This window comes from Mesoplodon densirostris, chromosome 1 (assembly GCF_025265405.1).
Source record: "Mesoplodon densirostris isolate mMesDen1 chromosome 1, mMesDen1 primary haplotype, whole genome shotgun sequence".
Lineage (NCBI taxonomy): Eukaryota > Metazoa > Chordata > Mammalia > Artiodactyla > Ziphiidae > Mesoplodon > Mesoplodon densirostris.
In genome coordinates, this window is record NC_082661.1 from 26730644 (window position 1) to 26755923 (window position 25280).

At 55.8% G+C, this 25280-nt stretch overlaps 3 protein-coding genes across 9 annotated transcripts in view; 2 read left to right on the forward strand and 1 right to left on the reverse strand.

The window, feature by feature from the left end:
* The first annotated feature begins 1650 nt into the window (after positions 1-1650).
* Positions 1651-7636, forward strand: CALHM1 (calcium homeostasis modulator 1). The gene is given in 6 exon segments (XM_060095648.1): positions 1651-1671; positions 2611-2710; positions 3782-3928; positions 3931-4223; positions 4225-4371; positions 7154-7636. Coding segments are annotated over 6 exon segments (1191 nt in total).
* Positions 7637-10580: 2944 nt separating this feature from the next.
* CALHM2 (calcium homeostasis modulator family member 2) lies at positions 10581-16514 on the forward strand. Of its 6 annotated transcripts, none has more exons than XM_060100037.1 (4): positions 10581-11070; positions 12363-12457; positions 12984-13812; positions 15369-16514. In XM_060100037.1, exons 3-4 carry the CDS (start codon positions 13258-13260, stop codon positions 15783-15785), a joined length of 972 nt encoding a protein of 323 aa, XP_059956020.1. In that variant the 5' UTR covers positions 10581-11070; positions 12363-12457; positions 12984-13257; the 3' UTR covers positions 15786-16514. The 6 variants fall into 6 exon arrangements, with proteins under 6 accessions (XP_059956020.1, XP_059956026.1, XP_059956014.1 ...); XM_060100043.1 differs by having other exon boundaries at positions 13091-13812; XM_060100031.1 differs by having other exon boundaries at positions 12313-13812.
* Positions 16515-17694: 1180 nt separating this feature from the next.
* PDCD11 (programmed cell death 11) overlaps positions 17695-25280 on the reverse strand; it is a 42755-nt gene continuing 35169 nt past the window's right edge. The window contains exons 26-36 of one of the 2 annotated variants that reach the window (XM_060100015.1): positions 24573-24629; positions 23977-24099; positions 23292-23414; positions 22608-22914; positions 22291-22407; positions 21453-21602; positions 20984-21231; positions 20133-20301; positions 19426-19579; positions 18764-18929; positions 17695-18027 (exon numbers count right to left, since the gene is read on the reverse strand). In XM_060100015.1, the coding sequence (XP_059955998.1) occupies positions 17856-18027; positions 18764-18929; positions 19426-19579; positions 20133-20301; positions 20984-21231; positions 21453-21602; positions 22291-22407; positions 22608-22914; positions 23292-23414; positions 23977-24099; positions 24573-24629 (1786 nt within the window). In that variant the 3' untranslated portion in view covers positions 17695-17855. Of the gene's footprint in view, positions 18028-18763; positions 18930-19425; positions 19580-20132; positions 20302-20983; positions 21235-21452; positions 21603-22290; positions 22408-22607; positions 22915-23291; positions 23415-23976; positions 24100-24572; positions 24630-25280 lie in introns of both variants that reach the window. The other variant, XM_060100006.1, reaches the window with a different exon arrangement.

Here is a 25280-nt window from a genome sequence, read left to right on the forward strand (position 1 = left end):
TGGCTGTGCCCCTTGGGAGCCCCCAACAGGGTCCTCCAGGGGCCACCAGCCTGGGTGCTCCAGTTACCCAAGGCCCAGGTTGAGGGCTAAGGGGAGCAATATCCTTCCCCACCTGTATCCTGCTTGTGACACGCTAGCATTTCTACCCAGACTCGTAGAGCAGGAGAGAGAAAGGCAAAAAACCAAAAACAAAACACACTTCCCTGACTCCTCCTCCACCCACCCCCCTACCCCCAACTCCCACCTGGTCTGGGTTCAAATCCCACTCTTTCACCTACAAGTTGTGTAACTTTTAGCTGGTGCTGGGGAGGAAGAAAACTTTCCTCTACCCTTCTAGGTTCTTCTGGCTTGTTTAAGAATTAAATTGAAACAAGACAGATGAACAGGAGGAAATCAAATTTAATTTCGTAAGTATGGGAGTCTCACGTACATGAGAGTGTCAGAGACAGAAAGGTAAAATCAGGTACTTACGCCATCCTGAGCTAAGGAGTGGGATAGGGGCCTGGGGCTTCCAAGGGCAGGAGGCTCATTCACAGGACAATAAGTGTTACCAAAGCAGGTCTGTTTACCCAACACACAGCAAACCAAACTCTGAGATGCCAAGATTTGCGGCAGAGGAAGAGCGTGTTCACAGGAAGGCAATTGAGGAGACGGGAGAACAAGCCTCAGATCCGCCTCCCCCAAGGCGAGGGGGTTGGGATAGCTATGGAACAAGCAGGTGGGCTTGGCACGGGGAAAGGTGATTGGTACTTACCGTGATCTGAGGGTAAAGTTTTCCAGTCCTCTGACGTCAAAAGGCCATTCATGGGCTTCCCTGGTGGCGCAGTGGTTGAGAGTCCGCCTGCCAATGCAGGGAACACAGGTTCATGCCCCGGTCCGGGAAGATCCCACATGCCGCGCAGCGGCTGGGCCCGCGAGCCATGGCCGCTGAGCCTGCGCATCCAGCAACGGGAGAGGCCACAACAGTGAGAGGCCCACGAACCACACACACACACACACACACACACACACACACAAAAGGCTATTCATCATATACCTCTGCAGGCCCAGCTTTAGGGGTGGTGGTCCCAACCAGCCTTAGCTGGCTTGCACTGGACAAGAACTGGCTCCAAGTTCCTGTAAGACAATTGGGTTACGTGAAGCTGGGAAGCTATGCAATTAAAGAGGAAAAAAGGGAAAGACAGAAAAAATAACTAAAACAAGCTTAGTCAGTGAAGGCAGCTTACAAGCAGAGGGGTTTTTACAAGCTGTTCCCCTGTCTGTTGCTCTGAAAGACAAGCTCAAGAATTCCTCTTAGCTAACCATCAGCTTTCATTAACTCTGTGAGGTACGGTTTCACAAGAAGATGAGCAGATGTTTGGTAATTAGGTGTTTGCCCTGCCATGTAGATAGTGCCACTTAGATAAAATTTACCTCTGGGAATAACTCTTTCTCTGGGAAAAATCCCCAATTTAAATTCCTGTAGTTAGTTAAGGGAGGAGCAGTAGTTTCTCTCAAGCCCACAGGGTCTCTACTGCCTTTAGCTCAAAATAACCCACATGCCAAAGTAGCACATCTTGGGGAGGTCTGTTCTGAACCCTACACTTGTAACCTAACCTCCCTGAGCCTCAGTCTCAACCTCTGTGAAATGGGGACAATAAAACCTACCCCATGGCGTTGTATGAGGATCCCGTGAGGTGATGCGTGTGGAGTGCCGGCATAGGGCCTGACCCAGGGGAAGCCCCGGTCAGTGCCAGTTCTTGTCAGTCACACAGAGACACACAGACACAAAGACCACTCATGTGGTTACGTAAGAGGATGAGGCCAGTACTGAACCCAAGTTCCGCTGCTCACCACTCAAAAGGCCAATAATGGGCTTCCCTGGTGGCACAGTGGTTGAGAGTCCGCCTGCTGATGCAGGGGACACGGGTTCGTGCCCCGGTCCGGGAAGATCCCACATGCCGCGGAGCAGCTGGGCCCGTGAGCCATGGCCGCTGAGCCTGTGCGTCCGGAGCCTGTGCTCCACGACGGGAGAGGCCACAACAGTGAGAGGCCTGCGTACCACACACACACAAAAAAGGCCAATACTAGGGGGACAAGTGTTGGTGGGAAAGGAACATCTGCTTGATTCAGCAGTCTTCATCTGGCAGGGGTCGGCTTCCTGTAAAAAGAACTTAGGAACGTGTGTCAGGCCTTTAACTGTGTCTTCAGGGAACTGGGAGTTTGGTGCCTCTGCTCTGTGGCTGGTCTGTCATCTAAACTGTTACCAGTTTCCCAGCACAACTAGTCTTTGTTTTTACATCTTCATGTTTCCTAACCATTAACTCTTGAGCCAGCCTTCTGAGTCTCAGGGGAGGCCTGGGAGACGAAAGCTTTGCTACAAACAAGAGGCAGGTGGAGGACATGGGTTGGGGCTGGGTTGGGGAGGTCTGTCCCAGGAAGGCCCCACAGGACCCTGCTTGGTTACAGTTACACTCACACACCGCAGAGCCACAAACACTGAAGCCCAAAGCCACAGCAAGTTCACACACAGACACACACAGAGGCACACAGATCTGAGGGTCCCAGGGAGCTGCCCTGTCCAGGCTCTTGCTCAGCCTCCGCAGCCCCAACCTCACCCTCTCGCCCCAGACAGAAGCCATCTGGCTGGAGGTGGATCTGACCCACTCTTCTGAGAGAGCTGGCGACATCAAAGGGAGCCCTTTAAGCCCCTTTCCACTTTGCTGTGCTGGTGGAGGGGGCCCTGCCTTGGTTCCTGCAGACACTCTGGAGTCCCCAGCCCCAGGCATGAAACCCTACCGCCCACTCCTTTATTTTTTGATCTGGCGGAGTAGAGGTAGGAGGTACAGCCAGGAAAGGATTTTTCATCTGTAATCCACGAAGACACAGACACACCCACCGAGACACAGGCAGACAGGACATAAAAGCATCTGCATTATACTTATAGGCCACAGCTCTCTGCCCGGCAGGGAGGGGACCTAGCACCCTCTCAGATCCAAATCCACTGACTCCAAATTCAGGGCTTTTTACTTTATTCATTTAGCACTATCTCCACCACCATCCCCATCCCCACTGGGACCACTATCACCACCCTCATCACGATTATTACTGTGATCACCGCCACCACCAGCAATAATAGCATTGCCATCACCACTATCGCCATCATAACTGCCATCATCACCTCCATCACCACCATTAACGCCATCCCCACCACCACCATTATCACCCCATTATAGCCACCACCAAAACTGCCATCGCGACATCATCATACCATCCTTGTCTGAACAGATGGAGGAGCCCTCTTGGATCCTGACACAGCATGGAGGAAAGACCCAATGAGAAGGGCAGAGGGAGGGCGACAGGCTTCCTAGGAGCCCAGGGGACAAGGTCCAGAAGCTCAGGCCTCTGCAGCATCCCTAGTTTCTCCCAAAGTTCAACCCTGCTGGAGACAGTGTCTTCCCGGCCAAGTCTGAGCCTCCTTCCCTGCCCTCCTCCCAGCCCACAAAGAACTGGTCCCCATCAAGCATGGTCCTCGTGGTTTCCCTGTGCCAGAGCCAGCCGTGGAGAGAGAGAAACCCAGCAGGGGCGGGGCAGGGAGGGGCAGCACCCTGGCTGCACCCACGGGATTGGCCAACCTGTGCCCTCTCGGCCAGCACCTGACTTAGAAGGTTCCTCAAAGAGACAGTGGCCTCAGCCTCCGCCCTGAGCTCTGCCCATCTCAGCCATGAGGTACGCACCCAGTGGGCAGAGTGGGCCTCAGGGGCCATCCTGAGGCAGCGGTGAGGTGGGAGGGGGCCAGCAGGCCCCGTGGGGGACACCGTGGACAAGTTCCAGATGATCTTCCAGTTCCTGCAGTCCAACCAGGAGTCCTTCATGAACGGCATCTGCAGCATCGTGGCCCTGGCCAGCGCCCAGATGTACTCCGCCTTCGACTTCAACTGCCCCTGCCTGCGGGCTACAACGTGGCCTACAGCGCCAGCATTCTGCTGGCGCCACCTCTGGTGCTCTTTCTGCTCGGTCTGGTCATGAACAACAACGTGTCCATGCTGGCTGAAGAGTGGACGCGGCCACCGGGCCGCCGGGCCACGGACCCCGCTGTGCTGCGCTACATGTTCTGCTCCATGGCTCAGCGCGCCCTCATCGCACCTGTCGTCTGGGTGGCCGTCACACTGCTGGATGGCAAGTGCTTCCTCTGTGCCTTCTGCACTGCTGTGCCCGTGACCATGCTGGGCAACGGCAGCCTGGACCCAGGCCCGCCCCCGCCCGGCCCCCGGCCTGCCCCCGCCCGAGCTCGCCCGCCTGCTGGCCCGGGTGCCCTGCCCCAAGGTCTATGACGGCGACTGGCTGCTGGCCCGTGAGGTGGCCGTGCACTACCTGTGCTGCATCTCGCAGGTAAGGGGCCAGATGGCCTTGGGCTGGGTCTCCCCTCACAGACCGGGTCCCTCGGAAAGGACCCCATCCCCCATCTCGAAATGGGGCTTCCTCAGGACGTGATCATGTTTCCCCAAATAGATGTAGGCCCCCAGCCAGGGCTGGGTCTCCCTCCTCAGACGGAGCTCCATGGGGCAGGGGCATATTTCCCCAAAGGAGGCCAGGGCCTCCAAAGGCAGAACCATGTGTCTTCCCTCAGGTCAGTGCCACCTGGGGAAGGAGCACTGTGCCCTGTGCTGAGGTCCCCAGAGGGGACCCAACTGCTCAGCCAGCCCCCCATCCTCCACCCTGAGCTCCAGTTTGGAAATCTGGGGGAATTTGCATCCATTTCCTCTTCCAGGCTGGAGCAGTGGTGACGCCAGTGTATGGTGAGCCATTTGGGTACATTTCCCTGGTAAATGTCCCCAGCTGACACTCCCTGCTCAGGGAGTGGGAGCTGAGGGGCCGGTGCCCCTGGAAGGGAGGCCTGAGTGAGGGGGATGCACTGTTGGGATGTGCCCCAAAGGAAGGGATGGAGGACCCACTGATGGGGAAATCTAGAGCTCAGCTCCCTCAGCCTCGCTCCCACGACCTCTGCCCCTCTGGTCCCTCACCCGTCTGAGCCCCTCAGACCTCCTCTGCAGTTATTGTGTGTGGGGAGGAAGACCCAGGCAGGGACCCAGGCTGTCAGGGAGGGGACAGGGGGCTGGGCCTGCCCTGCAAGCCTGGAGAAACATGCACACTCTGCTCCAGCGAATCCAGACACCCCCGCTCCCCCTCCAGCCTGGACTCTCCCCTGTGGGGCTTGCGTCGCCACCAGGCACCCACGTGAACCTCACGCTCCGAGCGTACAATCTGAACTCTGCTTCCCCCACAACCTGCACCTCCTCTCCTGTGGGTACTTGTCCGTCATCCCAGGCCTCGGGGCCTGGGGCAGCTGTCCCTCCACCTGACCTTTAAACCATCAACTCATAAACTAAAAGGGCCCCCAGATGGCAGGCTACCTGGCCTATAGATACGTTTCATTTGGCCTTCAGGGGTTGAATTCGAAATTCAATTTTACAATTAGTTGGCATCATCTAAAACCCAGAAATTTTCACGTGAAAATGAGATTTTCCAGCTTTACTTGAAACTTCAGGAGATTCAGCCAAGTAGGGTCCACATTTCCTCATCCAGCACATGCTCCGCACCTCCCCACTTGATGACTACTCTGCCATAACCCACTGACCCCACTACAGGCATTTGGTTTGCCCTGCTTCCCCATCCTGATCTGGCCGAATGCTTCTCTGTGCAACTGGGGTTGACCCTGAAGCTCAAACTGGGGGAGCAGCCTTCCCCACAGTGAGTTACCGGAAGAAGAGAACTAGCACCCAAGCATCCGGTGCTCTTCAGCATGGAGTTTGAGCAATTGTCCAGTTTGTCTCTGTGACCCCTGAGCCCAGCTCAGAGCCCACACAGAGGAGGCACTGACTGAGTGCTGCTGACTGAAAGGCAGACACTAGCAGGAGCCGGAGGAGAGATACAGGACTCAGAGGAGGAAGCGTCACTATGGGAGGTCAAGGAAGGCTTCCTGAAGGAAGAGGCATGCTTACTGAGGGCTGGTTGGCCTAATAATAGTGGCTAACAGTTACTGAACACTAACTAGGTACCAGGCACTGTGCTAAGTTTATTATCACATTTAGTCCTCAGAACAACCCAATGGGATAGGTACTATCAACAGCCCCATTTTGTAGGTGGGAGATACTTTGCTCCTAGTCAACCATTAAGGACAGGCATACTTCGTTTTATTGCAATTCACTTTATTAGACTTTGTAGACTTTGCATTTTTCACAAGTTGAAGTTTCATGGCAACCCTGCATCGAGCAAGCCTACTGGAGCCATTTTTCCAACAGCTTTTGCTCACTTCATGTCTCTGTGTCGCATTTTGCTTATTCTCATATTTCAAATTTTTCATTATTATATTTGTTATGGTGACCTGTGATCAATGATCTTTGATGTTACTACTATAACTCACTGAAGGCTCAAATGATGGTTAGCATTTTGTAGCAATAAAGTATTTTTTAAGGTATGTATATTGTTTTTTATACATAATGCTATTGCACACTTAATAGACTACAGTATAGTGTAAACATAACTTTTTTTTTTTTTTTTTGAGGTACGCGGGCCTCTCACTGCTGTGGCCTCTCCCGTTGCAGGGCACAGGCTCCGGATGCGCAGGCTCAGTGGCCATGGCTCACGGGCCTAGCCGCTCCGCGGCATGTGGGATCTTCCCAGACCGGGGCACAAACCCGTGTCCCCTGCATCGGCAGGCGGACTCTCAACCACTGTGCCACCAAGGAAGCCCTAAACATAACTTTTATATGCATTGGGCAACCAAAAACTTCGTGTGACTCACTTTATTGCAAGACTTGCTTTATTGTAATGGCCTGGAGCAGAACCCACCATATCTCTGGGATATGCCTGTAGTGGAGACAGGCAAACCCATGCAGCTTATTTCCAGGGTCTGCCCAGCTAACTCCTGTGTACTGAGTGCCAGACCTACATACAGGGCATTTTACCCACGTGGTCTCATTTCCATGAGATGGGTAGGTCTATGCCCATTTTACAGAACAGGAAGTGGAGGCCAAGAGGTGCTGTCATTTGCTCTTTGTTGTCAGTGCTCTTTTCCCTAAGGGCCCTGACATGAAGTGTGCTTTGGGGGGTTGGACAGGTTTGGGAGGCTAGAGGGCAGTGCCCAGCTGACTCTCTCTTCTCTCCCCTGCAGGCACTGGGCTGGTCCTTCGTGCTGCTGACCACACTGCTGGCATTCGTCGTGCGCTCTGTGTGGCCCTGCTTCACTCAGGCCGCCTTCCTCAAAAGCAAGTACTGGTCCCACTACATCGACACTGAGCACAAGCTCTTCGATGAGGCATTCACGGAGCACGCCAAGGCCTTTCCCAAGGTCTGTATCCAGCAGTTCTTCGAGGCCATGATCCATGACCTGGAGCTGGGTCATGGCCATGGGGCGCTGGCTGCAGTCCCTGCTGGCTCGGCTGCTCCCACTGCCACAGACAGTGCCAACGAGGAGAGGGAGAAGCTGCGTGGCATCACTGATCAAGGCACCATGAACAGGCTGCTCATGCGCTGGCACGAGCGCAAGCCGCCCCTGCGGCTGAGCCAGGAGGAGCCACTGGTGGGCAATGGCTGGGCTGGGGGCGGGTCCTGGCCTTCACGCAAGGAGATGGCCACCTACTTGAGCAAAGTGTGAGCCGCAGCCAGGTGAAGAGGCAGGAATGGGGGTCTGAGGCCACAGCACCTCAGACCCCCAAACCAGATGGAGAAATGAAGGCTGCAAGTGCTGGCAGAAGGCCCCAGAGCACTCACCTTGTGCCCAGGCACTCACCTGCCCATTTGGGGCAGGAAATTTGGAGCTGGAAGGGGACCTCTCTCCTCCAACTGTGACACTACCCTGGGTGGCCCTGGAGTAATAGGGCCATGAGCAGTATTAGTCAGAAGGGTTCAGAACTGGCTTGGGGGAGACAAGCTCCCTCCTGCCCAGCCCCTCCCAGGCCACTCCACCCCTGGTTCATTATCTCCTTTCAGGTCCTACGAGCATCCTTGCCCCAGAATCCACTCATCTGTGATTTTTTAGGATCTCTTTTCCCTTATGCTCAAGGCTCAGGGAGTGGGAGAGTGTCCAGCCATCTCATGAAGCAGGAATCCTCTGATTTTGGCCAATCTCCTGAGTGAGGCTGAACGGGCCAAGGTGGGCCATAACGACATGACACAGCCTCATGTGTCACAGGTGATAAGACAAGATGCCAGAAGCTATAGGTACACTCAGGAGAAGCCAGGGTGTGTCTCACCATGGAGTTCACGCAACATCATCAAGGTGGACTGCACATTTACTTAGCACTGGGCACAAAAGGCCCCGTGTCTTAGTCTGTTTGAATTGCTATAACAAATACGGCAGACTGGGTAGCTTATAAACAACAGAGACCTCTCTCACAATTCTGGAGACTGGAAGTCCAAGATCGTGACGCTGCCATGGTCACGTTCTGCCGGAGGTCCTCACTGGTTGGTAGCCAGTGCCTCCTCACTGTGTCCTCACGTGGCGGAAGAGACTAGGGGGCTCTCTGGAGCCTCTTTTATAAGGCATCAATCCCATGCCTTAAGCACCTCAAAGGCCCCACTCCCTGATATCATCACTTTTGGGGGTCAAGATTCAACATATGAATGTTGGGGGACACATTCCAGACCATAGCACATCCATGGAGATGTCCTTGAAGACTGCCCTGACACATCCCTCACATCAAAAATCAGACCAGGGGCCTCCCTGGTGGCGCAAGTGGTTGAGAGTCCGCCTGTCGATGCAGGGGATACGGGTTCGTGCCCCGGTCTGGGAGGATCCCATATGCCGCGGAGCGGCTGGGCCCGTGAGCCATGGCCGCTGAGCCTGCGCGTCCGGAGCCTGCGCGTCCGGAGCCTGTGCTCCGCAACGGGGGAGGCCACAACAGTGAGAGGCCCGCATACCGCAAAAAAAAAAAAAAAAAAAATCAGACCATCCCCAGAGCTTGAGCATTTAGAAAAAGAAGCTGATGCCTTCCCATTTTCTCAGAGACTACCCCACCCCGCCCCGGGGGGGAGGGGGGCCTAAAGTGCTGAGAAGCTCCACCCTGAGGTGGGGATGAGGGTGGAGGGGTGGGAGGGGAGCTGCCTAGGGTGGAAACAGCTCAGACTCCAGAGTGAGAGAGAACTGGGTCAAATGCTGGATCCACCACTTACAAACCGTGTCCCTTGGGTCAGTTGCTTCATTTTACTGTGCCTCAGTTTCCTCATCTGTACAGTGGGGATGAGGCACCTACTTCATGGGCTTGTGTGAGCATTAAATAGGTGAGGTGTGTAAAGTGCATGGCACGTGGTGGGCACTCAGTTTCTGGCGGATAATGTGTGTATCAATTTCCAAACCTGAGGTCTTATCCTCCTCCTCCCCCTGGACGTAGGGGGAGGGGACGTAAGGAACTGGAGCTACCTTCGTCGAGGGGGAAGCTGAGGGCCGAGAAGATGAGCTTCTTGCCGCCCCCCACCCCCCAAGACATCTTTGAGACTAAGTCCCACTCATCTAAGAATTCATTTTGATCTTGATCCCTATAACATTGTGTTAATAATTTCCATTCTTCCTTAGGCATCCTTCCCTGTGGTCCCACTTCTGAGACCCAGTCTCCCTCCCTTTAATTATTTGGGAAGAGGGCGAGACCTGGAAGCCAAGGTGGGCTGGAGGGCTCCTCCAGGAGGTGGGACTTGCTCTAGGGGAAGAGTCAGATGAGTAAAGACCAGGGGTATGTTGGCAGCTGCGGGGTGGTGGGCTCCAGTGGGAAAAGCCAGCCCAGAGGTATTGGGAGGTACAAAATATGAAGGAAAGAGTAAAGTTTGGGGTCAGACAGACCTGGGTTCAAATACTAGGGCCGTAGGACCTGTAGTTACCCAATCCCTCTGACCCCCAGTTGTCTGCCTATAAAACGGATGTTACAAAGACCTGCTTCTTAGGGTTATAGTGAGGTTAAAGGATGACTTTTGAGGAAGAATCGGGAACTTTGTTTGGAGCATGGTAGGATGCGAAAAAATAAACACTGGTCCTTTTCTCTTCATTCCTGCATGTGAACAAGCCCAGCTCAGGGAGGCCAGCACGTCACTCAGCAGTTCCATGCTCCCAGAACCACAAGCAATGCAAAGCAGACAGGGGTCTGGGGGAGGGGGGGTCTCTCCCTTGATCCTGGGGGTCATCTAGACTGTCCTTGGACAGGGCTCTCCCTTTCAGCATTCCTGACCCATGGCTTTTCAGCCTCAGCTTGCATACTCCCACAGACGGGGAGCTCATGATCACTTTCTGGGACAGGCTGGGCAGCTCTGATTGTTACAAAGGGCTTCCTTGAGGAACCTGCCTCCTCCTCGTAATTTCTACCTACCAGTCAGAGCTCTACCCACAGGGCCTTAGAAAATCCCTAGAGTCCAGAATTTTCTCATCAGTGCTCCTGAGATTTGAAGCAGCACCTGGGGAGCTAGCTGAAGTACAGACAGAAGAGCCAGCAGGGGGAGGGTTTGCTCAGAGAGGGGCAGGACGGCTCTGAGGGAGAAGGGCCAGAGCAGGGGAAAGGTACCCCTGGCTTTGCGCACCCCGCTAGGAGGCAGCGTCAGTCTGGTGGCACCTCTCCCTTAACCCTGCTTGGGACTCGGTTCTGGCAGCTTCTGTCGGTGGGGGTCAAGCAGGGGGTGCTGCTGAAACCGACCTGGAAGGCAGGCCGGGGCCAGATCTGGCTGAGGCCCCCTTCCTGGCCTGGAACTGGTCCCACTGGCGTGGAGCCTCAGAAGGCAGGCGAGCCGCCGCCGCAGGCCCCTCCACTTCCTCTCCTCTCCCCGCGCCGCCCTCCCCCCCACTGCCTGGCGCCCGTCCGGAGGCTGTTTTTCCACTGGCTGGCGTGAACCATCCATCTCACGGGTTCTGCCTCTTTTCTGGAGTTAAAACTTTTCTGAAGACACCACAAGCCCCAGGCCCTGCTGGTCTCTCCGGAGCAGAAGCAAAGTGGAAGGGAGCCCACCGAGGGCACGGGCTGGCCCATGCCCGGGAGCTCCAATGTCCTCACCCCACTTGGAGAGCCCAGCTCCGTGGAGGCCAAGGCTACTGGTGCCCGCAGCTGACCCCAGGTAAGAAAGGGGAACGTGGCAGGGCCACTCCGAGGCTGCCCAGAGGAATTGTCCCGGGGAGCCAAGCCCCTCGTTGAGGCTCCCAGTCCCCAGCCACCGGTTTCCTGTCCTGACTGTTGCTGGTGGCGGTCCCATCCCGGGCCTGGCGGCCAGGGGCAGTCGTCTCAGAAGATAGCCTGTTCCCTCCTCTGCTCACCACCCACCAGTGTTCAGGCATCTTGTACCCCACTTTGGGTGGTTTCTGAACCCAGGGGAGCATATTAGGAGCCCTGAAGCCAAGAGGGGAGAAGGAAGAGGGAGAGGGGGCTGCCTTTAACCCGTTCATCCCCAGCAATATCACAAACTCTCCTTCCCGAGGAGTTAGGCTGGAGCCCCTGGGCCCCCAGGCAGTGAGTTAGGAAAGTCAGGTCTCCTCTTCCTCCTGGAAACCAGCCCATCTGGCCTCCTCCTGGCCACCCAGCTCTGCACCAGCCAGTCTGGCCGCGTTGGCAGTGATTAGGAGGGGTGGTGGTCTAGAGAGGAGGCATAGAAGGAAATATGGGCAGGTCTCCCCACCTTTGTTTGCTCCGTCCCTCCACTCCCCAGCTGCCTCTGGCCTGAGGACTTTGTTTTTCATTCCCAGGATGGAGAGTAGAACATGGGGCCACACCCTGGCCTGTGTGGGTGGAGCCTGGGAAGGGAGTTGGGGCAGAACATGGCTGGAGCCCGAGGCCATGGCCACTTCCTGGCAGGCTGCCAGCACATCTGCTGCCCAGACCAAGGCAAAGCAGGCTCGAGAGAGGGTGGTGGGTATGGCCAAGCCTTAGCCTTCATCAAGCCTTCCTGTTGTTGGCCGGCTGGGCGGTCCCCAGGCCTAGGGACCTCGGTGGAACAGAGCTGCTGGATAAGGGTAACGGGTGGGGAAGGGGAGGTTTGCCAGGGCTCTTGCGGATGGGCACAGCAATGTCAGTAGGAAACCAGGAAAATAGAGGGCTCACTTAGCTTGACCTACCCTTGTCCACTTCCCAGGCCTCCTTAGGTCATGCTCAAAAGTCCTGTCCAGGCACCTCCATATCTGAATAGCTTTGAGCAGAGTACTTTATCCTCCTGAGGCCTTGGTCTCCTGATCTTTGCCAGAAGGACAGTCATCCCCCATCTGCCTCACCTCTGGGAGGCACCCTCAGGACTGGACAGGGTGAGATGGAGGGTTTCATATATAGGGCAACTATCAGGCACTGTTTATTCCCTTTCATTTTCCTCCAGCATTCCTAAGAGGAGAGCAAGGACCAGAATGACTTGTCCTCTTTTCACAGATGAGGACACTGAGGTCCAGAGAAAGGTCATGAAGTATGTTGAGAGCCAGGATCTCCTAAACCAGTCCAGAGCCTGAGGTCTCCAAAATGAAAAGGTTCTTATGAACTCCAGGGATGCTGCACCAGGCTCACCACTGACGGGAGGCCCCTTCCTCCACCCCCCCCCCACCCCCCCATATCACAGGGTCAAGTCCAAGTCCCTTATCCACCAGGACACCTACTCTGGCTTTTATACCCATGGGCTAGACACCTTGAGGACACACCCTCCAAATAGTCCTAGGTCCCCCAGCACATTAGCAGTACCTGGAATCCCAAAGGGAAAGCCAGTCAACAGCCGACAGTCCCCAATGCCACAGGGCCAGTCCTAGTCCCCATATCAAGGGAAGCTTGTGGTGATGACAAGAACCTAAGTGTCTGAGGCAGATAGAGCTGAGCTTGAATCTCAGCTCTACCATTCACATGTGAGCCTGATAAGCACTCACCCCAAGGAAGCCTCCACCTTCCCTACGCACCCGGGGATATCGGAGCTCAGTGCAGGATCTTGACGATGGGCAATGAGGGATGTAAAGCGCCCCATATAGTAAGAGCTCAGTGAACAGTGCCTATTCTCACTCCACCCAGGCCCTGGGGCTCCCCGAGTCTCCTTCCTTTCTCACCAGCCTGACTTGACTACACAAGATCCCCTCGGTCCCTGTTTTTAGAGGCAAATACTGATCAGTCATCTACAGTCCCACAGGAAGCACCAGGCCAGCCACTGCAGGGGATCAAATGGCAAGACTGTGCCCTGCCTTCAGGGGCCCATAGCCTGTGCGCTTTCCTAGTCCCACCAGGAGCCACCGTCCCAGTCTCCTCCTGCCTCCACCCTTGCCATTGGTCCCCCAGCTGACCCGTCCCCATGGCAGCCCTGATCGCAGAGAACTTCCGCTTCCTATCACTCTTCTTCAAGAGCAAGGATGTGATGATTTTCAACGGGCTGGTGGCACTGGGCACGGTGGGCAGCCAGGAGCTGTTCAGTGTGGTGGCGTTCCACTGCCCTTGCTCACCAGCCCGGAACTACCTGTACGGGCTGACAGCCATCGGTGTGCCCGCCCTGGTGCTCTTCCTCATCGGCGTCATCCTCAACAACCACACCTGGAACCTGGTTGCCGAGTGCCAGTACCGGAGGACCAAGAACTGCTCGGCGGCCCCCAACTTCCTCCTTCTAAGCTCCATTGTGGGCCGCGCAGCCGTGGCCCCCATCACCTGGTCTGTCATCTCTCTGCTGCGCGGTGAGGCCTATGTCTGTGCTCTCAGCGAATTCGTGGACCCCTCTTCGCTCACAGCTGGGGAAGACAGTTTCCCACTGGCCCAGGCCACAGAAATCCTGGCCAGGTTCCCGTGTGGGGAGGGCCCTGCCCACCTGTCAGGTTTCCAGGAAGAGGTCAGCCGCAGGCTCAAGTACGAGTCCCAGGTGAGCCTGTGCCAAGGGAAGCTCCTCTTCCTTCTCTCCTACGTGGTGGCTGGTGGGGAGGTGCCGGGATGACCCATATTAACACTGGAGTCAGTCCTCAGGGGCTGAGCTCTCCAGGAAGTCACTAGATTATCAGCGTCGGGCATCAGAGTTGGGTCAGTGCTTGGTGGGGCAAGAGTGAATGCCATCCCCAATAAGAGAGTTTTGTTTTTTTTTTTTTTTTTTTTGCTGTACGCGGGCCTCTCACTGCTGTGGCCTCTCCCGTCGCGGAGCACAGGCTCCGGACACACAGGCCCCGCGGCCATGGCTCGCGGGCCCAGCCGCTCCGCGGCATGTGGGATCCTCCGGGATCGGGGCACGAACCCGTGTCCCCTGCATCGGCAGGCGGACTCTCAACCACTGCGCCACCAGGGAGGCCCAATAAGAGAGTTTTAAACATTAAAGGAATGTTCTTCTTGCTCAGACCAAGCCTTGATCCCAGTCACAGAGTAAGCCCTTTGCTCCAGCCAGATTGAGCACGAACCCCTGCCAACTTATGAAATATTTGCTGTCGACCGTGAGCTGACAGTGGAGTGTGGCTGGCTCAAGGGGTGAGCGTGCTCCTATCCCAGGAAAGGCCCCTGTCCAGCACTGAGTCAGCCTCAGGCATTGCTGACAGGAGGCGAACCCCTTGAGACAGGAAAGGGTGTCCAGTCGGGGGGCAGCAGCTGCCGCCCTGATCCTAGCCTCAGCCTTGGCTTAGTTCTGAAGGAGCGGAGCTGTCAGGGAGAGAGGACGAGGGCAGAGACCTGGGCAGAAGCAGAAAAACAGCTGAAGTATTCACTGAAGAGAAGCAGGGCATGAGGGAGAGCTAGGAAAGAGCAAAGATTTTCTAAGGGGCTCCTCTTGGGTACAGAAGAAACACAAGTAGAAGCAGGGCTGGAGATGGCACCAAAGGAGATGGAAGGTGGTAGACAGAGAGAAATAAAATGTACTTGATGATGCTCAAATGCCCACAGCTCTCTGTACAGGCTTAAATGGGGAAACAAGGATGACCCTGACTGTCCTAGCCCTCAACAGGCTCACAGCCAAGCGAGATAAGCACATGGGTAATTTCAAAACAAGGCAGAGAATGATGATATAAGAGGAACCAGGCCATGAGGACTCAGGGAAGGCAAAATTGCTCCCAGAAGGGACTTTTGAAGGCTTCCTGGAAGTGGTATCTGGGCTGAGCCTGGTAGATTGAGCTGGATTTTGGTGGGCTCAGATGATGTGGAGGGGGCCCTTGGGGCTGCAGGAATGGCAGCTGAAACTGCAGGAGGCTAAGTCTAAGTACAGAGACGGCGTGAGCTCAAGGGAGTGAGGGCAAAGAGGAGGAATTACAGTCAGAAGGGCCTGCCGCCCTTAGAGGAACAGAATCTGCGGCCAGGGAAGTGACAGAACCAGCTCTCAGGGGGTTGTGACGTCAGGTTCAGCCCAGCCCACACGCCCTGACCAGCTCCTGCTACTTCTTACGGGGGCGTTGGCGGTCCAGGCAGCTCCTTGCCTGCCCTCAACCCCGCCCTTTCTCTGGCCAGCTCTTCGGGTGGCTGCTCATCGGTGTGGTGGCCATCCTGGTGTTCCTGACCAAGTGCCTCAAGCACTACTGCTCACCACTCAGCTACCGCCAGGAGGCCTACTGGGCGCAGTACCGGGCCAACGAGGACCAGCTCTTCCAGCGCACGGCCGAGGTGCACTCGCGGGTGCTGGCTGCCAACAACGTGCGCCGCTTCTTCGGCTTCGTGGCACTCAACGAGGATGACGAGCAGCTGGTTGCCAAGTTCCCGGTGGAAGGCACACAGCCACGGCCACAGTGGAACGCCATCACCGGTGTCTATTTGTACCGCGAGAACCAGGGCCTTCCACTCTACAGCCGCCTGCACAAGTGGGCCCAGGGTCTGGTGGGCAACGGCGCGGCCCAAGACAACACAGAGATGGTCCTGCTCGCCTCCTAAGGGTCCTGTTCCCACACTCTTTGCCAATGACACTACTTGGTCCCAAACAGAACCCCATGGCCTGTTTACATCAGCACCAGAGGGGAATTTTTTTTGGGGGGGGGCGCTTGTGGGATCTTAGTTCCCCAACCAGGGACTGAACCTGCACCCTCAGCAGTGAAAGCGCGGAGTCCCAACTACCTGACTGCTAGGGAATTCCCCAGAGGGGAATTTTTTTTTTTTTTTTTTTTTTACCATAGCTTTTGGGGAAAACAGGCCAGGAAAAAGGAACACAAAGTAAAACTGGGGAACAGATGTGAGAGCCAGTAGACAACGCGGTCAGCTCTGGCAGGAAGGCTCTCTCTCATACCCGAAGAAATTCCCTCTCCTGTTGCCACCAGCCACATGGTCAACAGCTTTGGAGAAAAGACCCTTTCCCGGAACTGGTCCTTAATTAACTATGATGTGGATGACCTTCGACTGGTAGGACCCAGTCCCACCGGTCTGCGAAGCCCCGGACAGCAGAGCCAGGTGACGGTGAAACTCACCAGCAGGCTCCTGTGCGGAATGTTGTGTGTAACTGCATATGGACACCTGGCCCGGTGCTGCTCACCTGGGAAGCAGCCCCCAATGTACGCCTCTAGCTTTATTTTCTATAAATTTTTGATATAAAGTTCAGCCCCCAATGTATGCCTCTAGCTTTATTTTCTATAAATTTTTGATATATAAAGTTTTTCTTAGTATAAAGGACTAGCTTGGTGTCTGCACGATTGGATGGGCCATGCCACAGCAGGATGGAGGTCATGGGGACGGGCCCAAATCCCATTCCTGGGGAGGGAAGAGGACAGAGACTCTGGGCAAGACTGAAATGGATGGAAGGGAAGGCTGGGGCACAGGGAGAGCCAGGTGTTCCCACACGCAGGAAGGCCCTGGGATTGATGACGCCTTAACTGGGTTCAGTTTTCTGATTTCATCTGGGAAACAGATGGAGCCCGGCCTTTCTCAGAGGGAAGCTCGGCTAAAACTTCACGAGTCAGCAGGCCCTGCCCTTGCACCCAGTAGGGCAGCCTAGCTCTCGTAACCTAGAGCCGGTGACCAAGAACCAGGCCGAGCCCTGCTCCGCCTCCCTCCCATGCCCGCCCCTGCCTGAGCCCCTCCACCGCCTCTAAAATCTGATGCTCTCTCCCTTGTCCCTGTCCTGCTTCCCGGCATATGACTCAGTCACTTCCCACGGAAAAGCTCTCCAGCTCTCAGGACATTTAAAGCTCTGCCCAAGAAAACTTTAATTCCCTTAAGACCAAGCCGAAAATGAACTGGCTTCAACAACTAGCTGGGTGTGTGCTGGCCTCGAGGAACTCTAGAACATACAGGATTATTACCTATCAAGGAGGAGGAGAGACAGTCTTTCTGGGAACTTTACAGGGAGGTGGGGGTATAGCGGGCCCGTCATGTCCCCTTCTCTCTCAGGACTCAGGGAACAACCAGCAAGTCAGTCGAGGCCCTCCGCCCAGCAAGCTCTCCTCAGGGGAGCTACAGGGAGCCAGAGAAACTGTGCAGCTCTCCCAAAGCCACACAGCACTTGGATCTACGTCCCAGCCTCACAGCCTCCACAAAGGGGCACGAGGTACTAGCTGAGCTGAGGCTGAGGGAATGCTCAGAGACTCTGCGATCTAGGAGAGCGACCCGCTTCCCGGACCCTGCTGACCCCCACTAGCTGGACCAAGAGCCTGCCAGAGCCAAAGTGGGATCCTGACCACAGAGTCCCTGGGAGTCGGCCCTCCATTCCTGCTCCCCGGGGACCTCCCATGAAGCAGAGACTCTCAGCTTTTCTGGGAGCCCAGGAGCCTACTGCCTGCAACCACTGAGCAGCCCAGAAAAGGAAAAAGATGAAATAAATTGGTTCCTAAAACAAGCAAAAAGGAATTATGAGAAATCTTAAATCCTTTTTTATCTTGACAGGATTACCCTATGCTGCAGAAAAAGCAACACTTAAACAGAGTCCTCAGGCAACACAGTTTCTCAACTGCCCAGGCGCCTGAGGGTCGGCCTGGCTGGCCCACTGCCACCAGTGCCCTCGGAGCCAGCTGGCCACTAGTCCTCCCACATGGAGCTCTTAGCCTCCACGTATTCCAGGGCCTTCGCCTTTACGGCCTGCACGTCCTTCTCGGTGCCGTATTGCTTCTCGTAGTCCAGGTAGCGCTTGAAGAAGAACTTCATTCGCTTGGGGGCCAGGCTCAGGTGAATGACCCGCTCGAAGATGTCCCTGGGAGGGAGAGCAGCCAGTGTCTGCCTCTTGGTCCCCGGCCACACGATTCCTAGCTAGCCTTCACCCACTTGCTCTAAGGTTCTGGAGCCAGGCCCTCTGTTATCCAGCACTCCCACTTCTACCTTTATTTTTATTCCCTTTATAAACTCCCATCATGTCTGTGGAGAGGGAGAACACCACCCTCACTTTCCAGAGGAACAGAGATGTTAAAGGACTTACTGGCCTGAAGTCACACAGTGAATCAGGACAAAGCTAATGGGATGGGGACAGGCAATGAGGTGTGGCTCTGTGAGGAAAGCTCTGCTTAAAACTCACTGATGGGCTTGGGTGAGGCATCAGTTCTTTCTGGACTAAAGTCCACCACCGGTCTCTAATCCTCCCTGCCTTGGGGGGATGCTGGCGGTGATCAGTGAGATCATGCCTGTGAACACTCTCTACCATGAGAGCCAGGCTCAGCATTAATTATGAGGAAAACCCAAGTCTCCTGATTCCCAGGCCTGGGGCTAGCCTACCTCCCACCCAAGGTTCCAGCCAGACCAGAGGCTAGCCGCTGAGGCAGAAAAGAAACTGGAAAAGTGAATGTCATAGGACATGTCATGTCAAAGCCGTTTTTCCAGACAGAGTAAGAGAACTGGGGTTCCGGGAGCTGCTGGGGGGCTAAAACGCCTCCAAGTGGCCAATGTTCCCAACCCCCCAACAGGCAATTAGGCCTCAGCCTGTCCTCCCCTCTCACCGGACTTCCTTCTGGCTGCCACGCTTGATGATCATGTCGATGTAGACCGACCAGACATCCGTGCGCTTTGGGTAGGTGCTCAGCGTGTTCTCGAAAATGGCTTTGGCGCGCTCCGCATCCCCCAGCTGGAACTCAAGCTGGGCAAACTTGGCAATCACATCCACGTCTGCAGGGAGAGGACAACTCAGACACAGAAAGCAGACAGATGCCCTCATCAAAACACACTACCCTACAGGGACAGGGTCTGATGCCTGATTCCCTGCTCTTGCGTCCTAAGACCTAGGTGATGACAAGAGGGACAGTGGGGCGGGTTTAGGGCCAAATACACAGATGGGCACTGATCTATGACTCCCAACAGCAGACATCGTACCCTCCGGACCGAGAAGGGGGAATCAGGGGATGAGAGGTGGGCCGTGGGGCAGGCAGAGGCAAAAGAATTAGTACTAATTCCTTTCTGTTCCTCTATCTTCGGAGTTTAGAATTTTAAAATGCAACACGAGCTATGTTCATGAGCATACGATCAAGAGAGAGATAGCCACATACGCTCCACAAGGCTTTCCTAACACCAGCCCTTGGATGAGGAGACCCCCAGCCCTCTGCCCAGATGGGAGACAGCCTACTGCGCCCTGGAATTGGGCCGGTGGGTGGGAACAAGCACTCACGTTCTTTCTTAGGCAGGCACTCGAGGGCTCGCTGCATCACGCGGTGACTGGCCCCAGCCTGGCCCCTCCGCAGAAGAAAGGCGCCGTATTTGATCCAGACAGCTTTCTCCTGCCTGAAACGTTTCAGCATCCGGTTGTAAAGTTCACCAGCTTCCTGTGGGAAAGACGACATAAGCTGAGGAGAGTGATTAAGACAGAGGGGCGACGGCAGAGACAGGCACCTACACTCTTGGGAAGCTAGACCTGGGCTCAGACTCCATCAGTATCCAGGCCCAATGTCAGGTACGTGGTGGGAGAGGGCAGGCGCACAGGATGAGGAGAGCACATGATGGGGAGTCTCCCTCCTAAGCCTGTGCCGTGAGAAGGTCCTAAGACTAGAAGAGAGAATGTGAGCATGATGAGGGGGAGGAGAGATGAAAAAGGGCTACTGGGGTATGTCACCTCCTGTCGGTGACACCCGGCATCCCAAGGGATAGACCCCGGGGTCTGCTGTCCCTTCCCTTCCCTCATCCCAGCCCCACATTCCCAAAGCGGAGGCGGGAGAAACGACTTCTCCCACCTGGAAGGTGAGCAAGCCTGGGGCAGGACTGGGTCCAGGTGCGGCTGTTCTCCCCCGAGACTTCCCTGCTGCCTCTGGGACTCCCAGGAGCTCGTTTCTAAGTGGCTGAGGTCCCCCTGGCAGCCGGCCACCTGGCCCAGACTCCTACCTGGAATTTCTCTGACTTGGTGTAGATGTCAGCCAGATGGAGAAAGACCTTGAGAGGCTCGTTGTACTGCACGGCCCGCTCGAAGACCTTGGTCAGTGACCCCTGGGAGCCGTACATGTTTTCTAGGTTCAGCAGGGCCACCCACACGTTCAGCTTCTCCTGCTCCTCTCTGGAGGGAGAGCAGTCAGCACGTGAGCTCCATCATCTTGGCCCAACGAGCCCCCCACTGCTGTCGGGGGACTGGAACTACATCCTCCTCCCCAGGCTCCACCCACGTCCTCAGTTCCCACCCCCAAGTGCAGGCCCCGAGAGGCCCTGTCCCCACCGCAGCTCACACACCCCGACCCCATGGCTGTGGGGTCTGGGGCTCTCCGGGTTTCTGCCTCCACTCCTGGGAAGGAAACCTACCAAATCTCAAACCGGCCTGAGGTCTGGACTGGAAGGAATCTGTGGTCTGAATCTCCCCCCAAACTAAGAGAATGATGCAAAGGAGCATCATCCCTCTTCACTAGCCTTTGGGAAACCCGCTCTACCCTCTGCCTGGAACATGGTCACCGACAGCATTTTCGCCCAGGGATGTGGAGAGGTGTTTTCCCTCTTGTACTTCTGCTCCGAGTGGGGCACCTAACTGAGGGCCCATGCCTCGTGTAAATGTTACCCTTGGCTATCTCGGTGAAGAGGACTATAAAATATAAATGAGCAGATCTATTTCACAGACGGCACATCTCTGAAAGCCCGTGAACCCACGGGCGCCCGGTGGCAGCCACCCAAACTGCCGCCAGCCTGCTGAGGAGACACAGCGCCCCCCTGGAGAAAGACAGGGCCCCAAGGCAGGAGGGCGTAGCCGAGACCTGAAGGAGATGGTCTTGAGCGCCCTCTCGGCCACGGCCCGGGCCTTCTCGATCTCCGTGGCCTGCAGGTGGAAGGCCATGTACTGCAGCCACAGGATGGAGCTGTTGGGGGAGCTCAGCACGAGTCGGTCGAAGTCATCTGCCGACTCCGGCTGCCGCCCGGGATCCATCAGCGCCTCCTCGATGCGGGAGAGCTCTTTCTCTGCCTTCTGCTTCTCCAGCTCCCTTTCCTTCTTGCTTTTCTTCTTCTGCTGTGGAAGGCAAAACACCAAGTGAGCAATCTGCTGCTCAGCCCCGGGGAAGTCTGTGGTGGAAGTCAGGAGCCGGCAGGGCAGCCCCCGAGCTCCGCAAATACTCCCAGCCTGAGACGGCCCCACCCCTCGGAAGAGACACCCAGGCTAGGACAGAGCACGGGAGAGCGGCGCCAAGGGTCCCTGCAGAAAGGACGAAGCCCTGGAAAATACGGCACCGTGGCCTGCTCTGTCTTCTCGTCCTCCTCGCTGTCGGAGCTCTCTTCGCGAGGTGGCAAGGCCGGGGTCAGAGTGTCCAGCTCCACATCCCAAGCGAAGCCGGAAGACAGCTGCAGCCGGGGTGCTTCTGCCGGCCTGGTCTGCTTCTCCTGGAGGATCACAGGCGCATGTGAAAAAAGCACTGAGCCCAGGCTGCCCCTGTTCCACAGCCCCTTTCCACCCGGAGGAGCAGGGACTCCCACGGTGCCCAGAGACCTTTTCTCTCCTCCCACGGCCAGGCTAGGCCCCAGTGCACTGGGGACACTTTTAGGAGTGACGTGAAAGCTTCCTTTGTAAATAAGTAGATTTAAGTATTATTTTTAAAAAGCCACATAGGCAAACACATATAAACGTGCAGGCATAAAACAGCAGTAGAGCTAGGACAGAGGTATGACAGATGTTCCGAGGATGGCAGGGATGCGACACCTGAAGTCTGGGAAGCCCTTCCACACCTGCCCTCAGTCCCAGTAGCGCTGTCCTCATTTCTCAGAGCAAGACACAGGCTCAGACGGACAAGCCTCCTTTCCTTTGCCCGTCCCCCCCACCCCCACTAATTCAATTCCGCTCCAGCTAATAAACATCGACTAGAATTGACTTTCACAGCCCACTCAGCAGGTGAAGCAGCGGCCCTGTTCTCAGGAGCTGATGACCAACTGAGGAAACTAGGCACCCCACCTCCTCACATTTTACAGAAAATGAAGACAGGAGGGTGGTGCTGAGGACAGCCCAGCCCTCAGGCAGGGGAGCAGGGACTCCCTCCTGGGGGGGCCCTTCCCCCACATCCGGCGCCACACTCACCTGGGGCCGCACACTCATCTCCTCCATGTCCTCTTCTCCTTCCCGGTAGTACACTTCCACACCGCTGTCGTCCTCCTCGGACGGGGCAGCTCTCCTCTGCCTCTTGTTCCCGCTTTCCTGGCATGACAGGCGGGGACGACGCTGAGCCTGGCTTCTTCTCGCCCCGAGCGCCCTCCGCGGCCCCAAGCGGTATCCTCTCCCCACCCAAACTCAGCCTCTCTCGGGGGTCCGCGAGGCTGAGGCAAAGCGGCTGCCGGGTGGACTCTGGAAGGCTCTCCTTTTCCTGTGAAGGAGGCCATCCTCCCCGAGGGCCCTACCTGCTCAATGCCAGACTCCGGGCGCGGCCGCTTGCCCAGCTTCTTCGCCTGGGGCTTCCGGGGCTCTTTCTTCTCCTTGCTGGGCAGCTGTGCCCCCTCCTGCCCCTTCCCAATCCTCTTCTCTTTCTGTTTCTGATTCTTCCTCTCCTCCTTCTCTTCTTCTCCTTTGTGGTCTCTCTCCTCTGCCTCTGTTTCCCTCCCCTCTTGCTTCGGAAGTGGCAGTCCCAGGGAGGCAGAAAACACGTCCGGCTTTCCAGTGTCGTCGGCGGGGATTGACAGCTCTACCAGGTTCTCCCGGCGGTTCAGGCTACGACAGGGAGACCAGGCGAGCGGACCATGGGGACAGCATAAGGAGCGCAATGGTCACAGTGAGCAGCCCGCAGTGTCTGGGCCTGCCCCCACCTGCCTTGGAATCCGTGCAGTGATCTCAGGAATGATCTGCACAATTGCTTGGTAGAAAAATACAGAGGGCAGCTGTGCTATCCCTTCCTCCGTCCCCAAAGACGGGTGCCTGTGCAGAGGAAAGTCTCCACAATTGCCTTTAGGAGCTGAGGTAGAAGGCTCCACACAAAGCGAGCTCGTTCATCGTTACTTACCATTGCCTAAGCCATCATGTTTATAGTTCACCTCTCCATCTCCACCCAGCGTTCCCAGAGAAAGAGGTGAGAAAGAGAGAACACCTACCTTAGGACCTTGGCTGTGAGCAGCTTGCCCTCGGGGAGATACCTGTCAGAAGGGGCATCCTTGGACAGGCTGTACTGGGAGACATGTGGGTATCGGGCCAAACCTGTAACTGAGGGGCCAAGGCTGACAGGAGAGAGAGACAAGGGTCCTGTGGTCAGAAACACAGCAACAGAGTCCCCAGCCAAGCCTAATGCCTCCTCTCTCCCAGAGACTCAAGTTGTGAAGAGGATTGAGGACAGACATAAGGTTCCTGGTGCTCAACAAAATAAAGAGGGTTTTGTAAACTGGAAAAATCATCGAGCGTAATGAAGACATAATTGAAAAACACTCTTTACCCCATATCAGAGCATCACAAAGCACTCACAAGCTGCTAGAAAGACCAGAAGAAAATGAGGAAACATAATTACAGCAGGGAAGGCTGTAACATCTGGGGGTTCATGGAACATTTACAAATCATGACCATGGACATGCCACATTCTTTGTCAAAAACACCAAACAAGAGTAATTCAAAATTTTTTTGAAAGTATAAAAAGACTTGGAATTTAAAACACTGGTGGGAACCCAGACTCTCCTTCCTTCATGTTCCCTCCAGAGATGGTGACCGGGGGCAGCAGCGGGCCAATCAAGACAGGCCCCGGGAGAATGCTCGGGGCTGGTCCACGCCCCCGGGCTCTGCCTCACTCACCCTAAGAGCACACCGGACGGCTGGACGGACTTCACGTAGCCCCTCAGGAGCTGCCCTTCCTCAATATCCTGGATGGAGTTAATCTCAGGATCTGTTATTTTGCTTTTCGTCTCCGGGTTCGTCCTAAAGGAATAAAAGGTTTACTACACATTTACCTCTGACCCCATTTCCCGACCCTGACCCCCAAAATCTCCTGTGATAATCACACTTTGTAAGAATACTACTCTGGATCTGTCAGTAGGATATCACCATCAGAGCCCAGCCCTACCCTCTCCTGAACTCCTGGCAGCTGGGGACGGCTTTAAGAGTAACAGGGAGAGGCTGAGCAAGCCCGAGGGAGGTTAAACCTCACACATCCATTTCGAACCGTGACTTCAGGCCAATCCACTTCACGGCACACTTGTCCCTACTGTGGAGCCCTGGGGGCCTCAGCTTTTCTGGATAAAAAACGGGGCCGGGCATAAAGGGGGTGAGCAGAGAAGCAAGCTGGGAGGCCCAAAGCTCTGTGTCAGATCCACACAGCCTCTCCTCAGTCCTCTGGGGCCAGGGGTGGGGAGTTCTCCCCCAATTCTTCCCCCAACAACACAGACACTCACCTGGATGATCGCAGTGACAAAGTCAATACAGGGCCTGTAGTGGATAGCACATAACACCTGGAGTGAGAGCAAAAGAGAAGGAAACGCTGACGCCAGCCAGCACCTCAGGAGACGGGAGAGGGCCTCGGCTTCCTCTCCACAAGGCTGAGCAACAGGCGAGAGCGAGGGCTCTGTTCGTCCTGCTGACAGCCTGCTGAGGGACTCGGGACAAGTCCCCTCTCTAGGCCTCAGTTTACTAGTTCGTCAAGTAAAAATACCGCTACTTTCTCTCCTCACCCAAGGAGGAAACAAGAGGATACATGCAAGCCCTCTGGAAGGCGCACAGGGCCACGCGGTGATTACTTAGGAGGTGAGACCAGCCCTGCATCGCGGGCTGGGAGGGTCTGGTCTCGTGGAGAGACAGACTCAGCACAGGAAACCATGACAGGGGACAGCCTGGTACCACTGCCGACTCAGAGCAGCGGGTCAGAGGAGCCCATGAGGGAGGCCTGAGCAGGGGAGGTTTCTGGGAGGGAAACAGGATTTACTCTTTGGGGGGGGGGTTTCCAAACCCACCACGCAATGGTGGTGTCATTTATACCACCATGCAAGGTAGAGAATCTCATCAGTAGAAAGGGTCTCAGCAACAATGTAGTCCAAATTCTCCCATGACAGGCACGTGCCTTTTCTACCAGGGAATCACAGCCCTTAAAGCAGGAAAGGACCTGA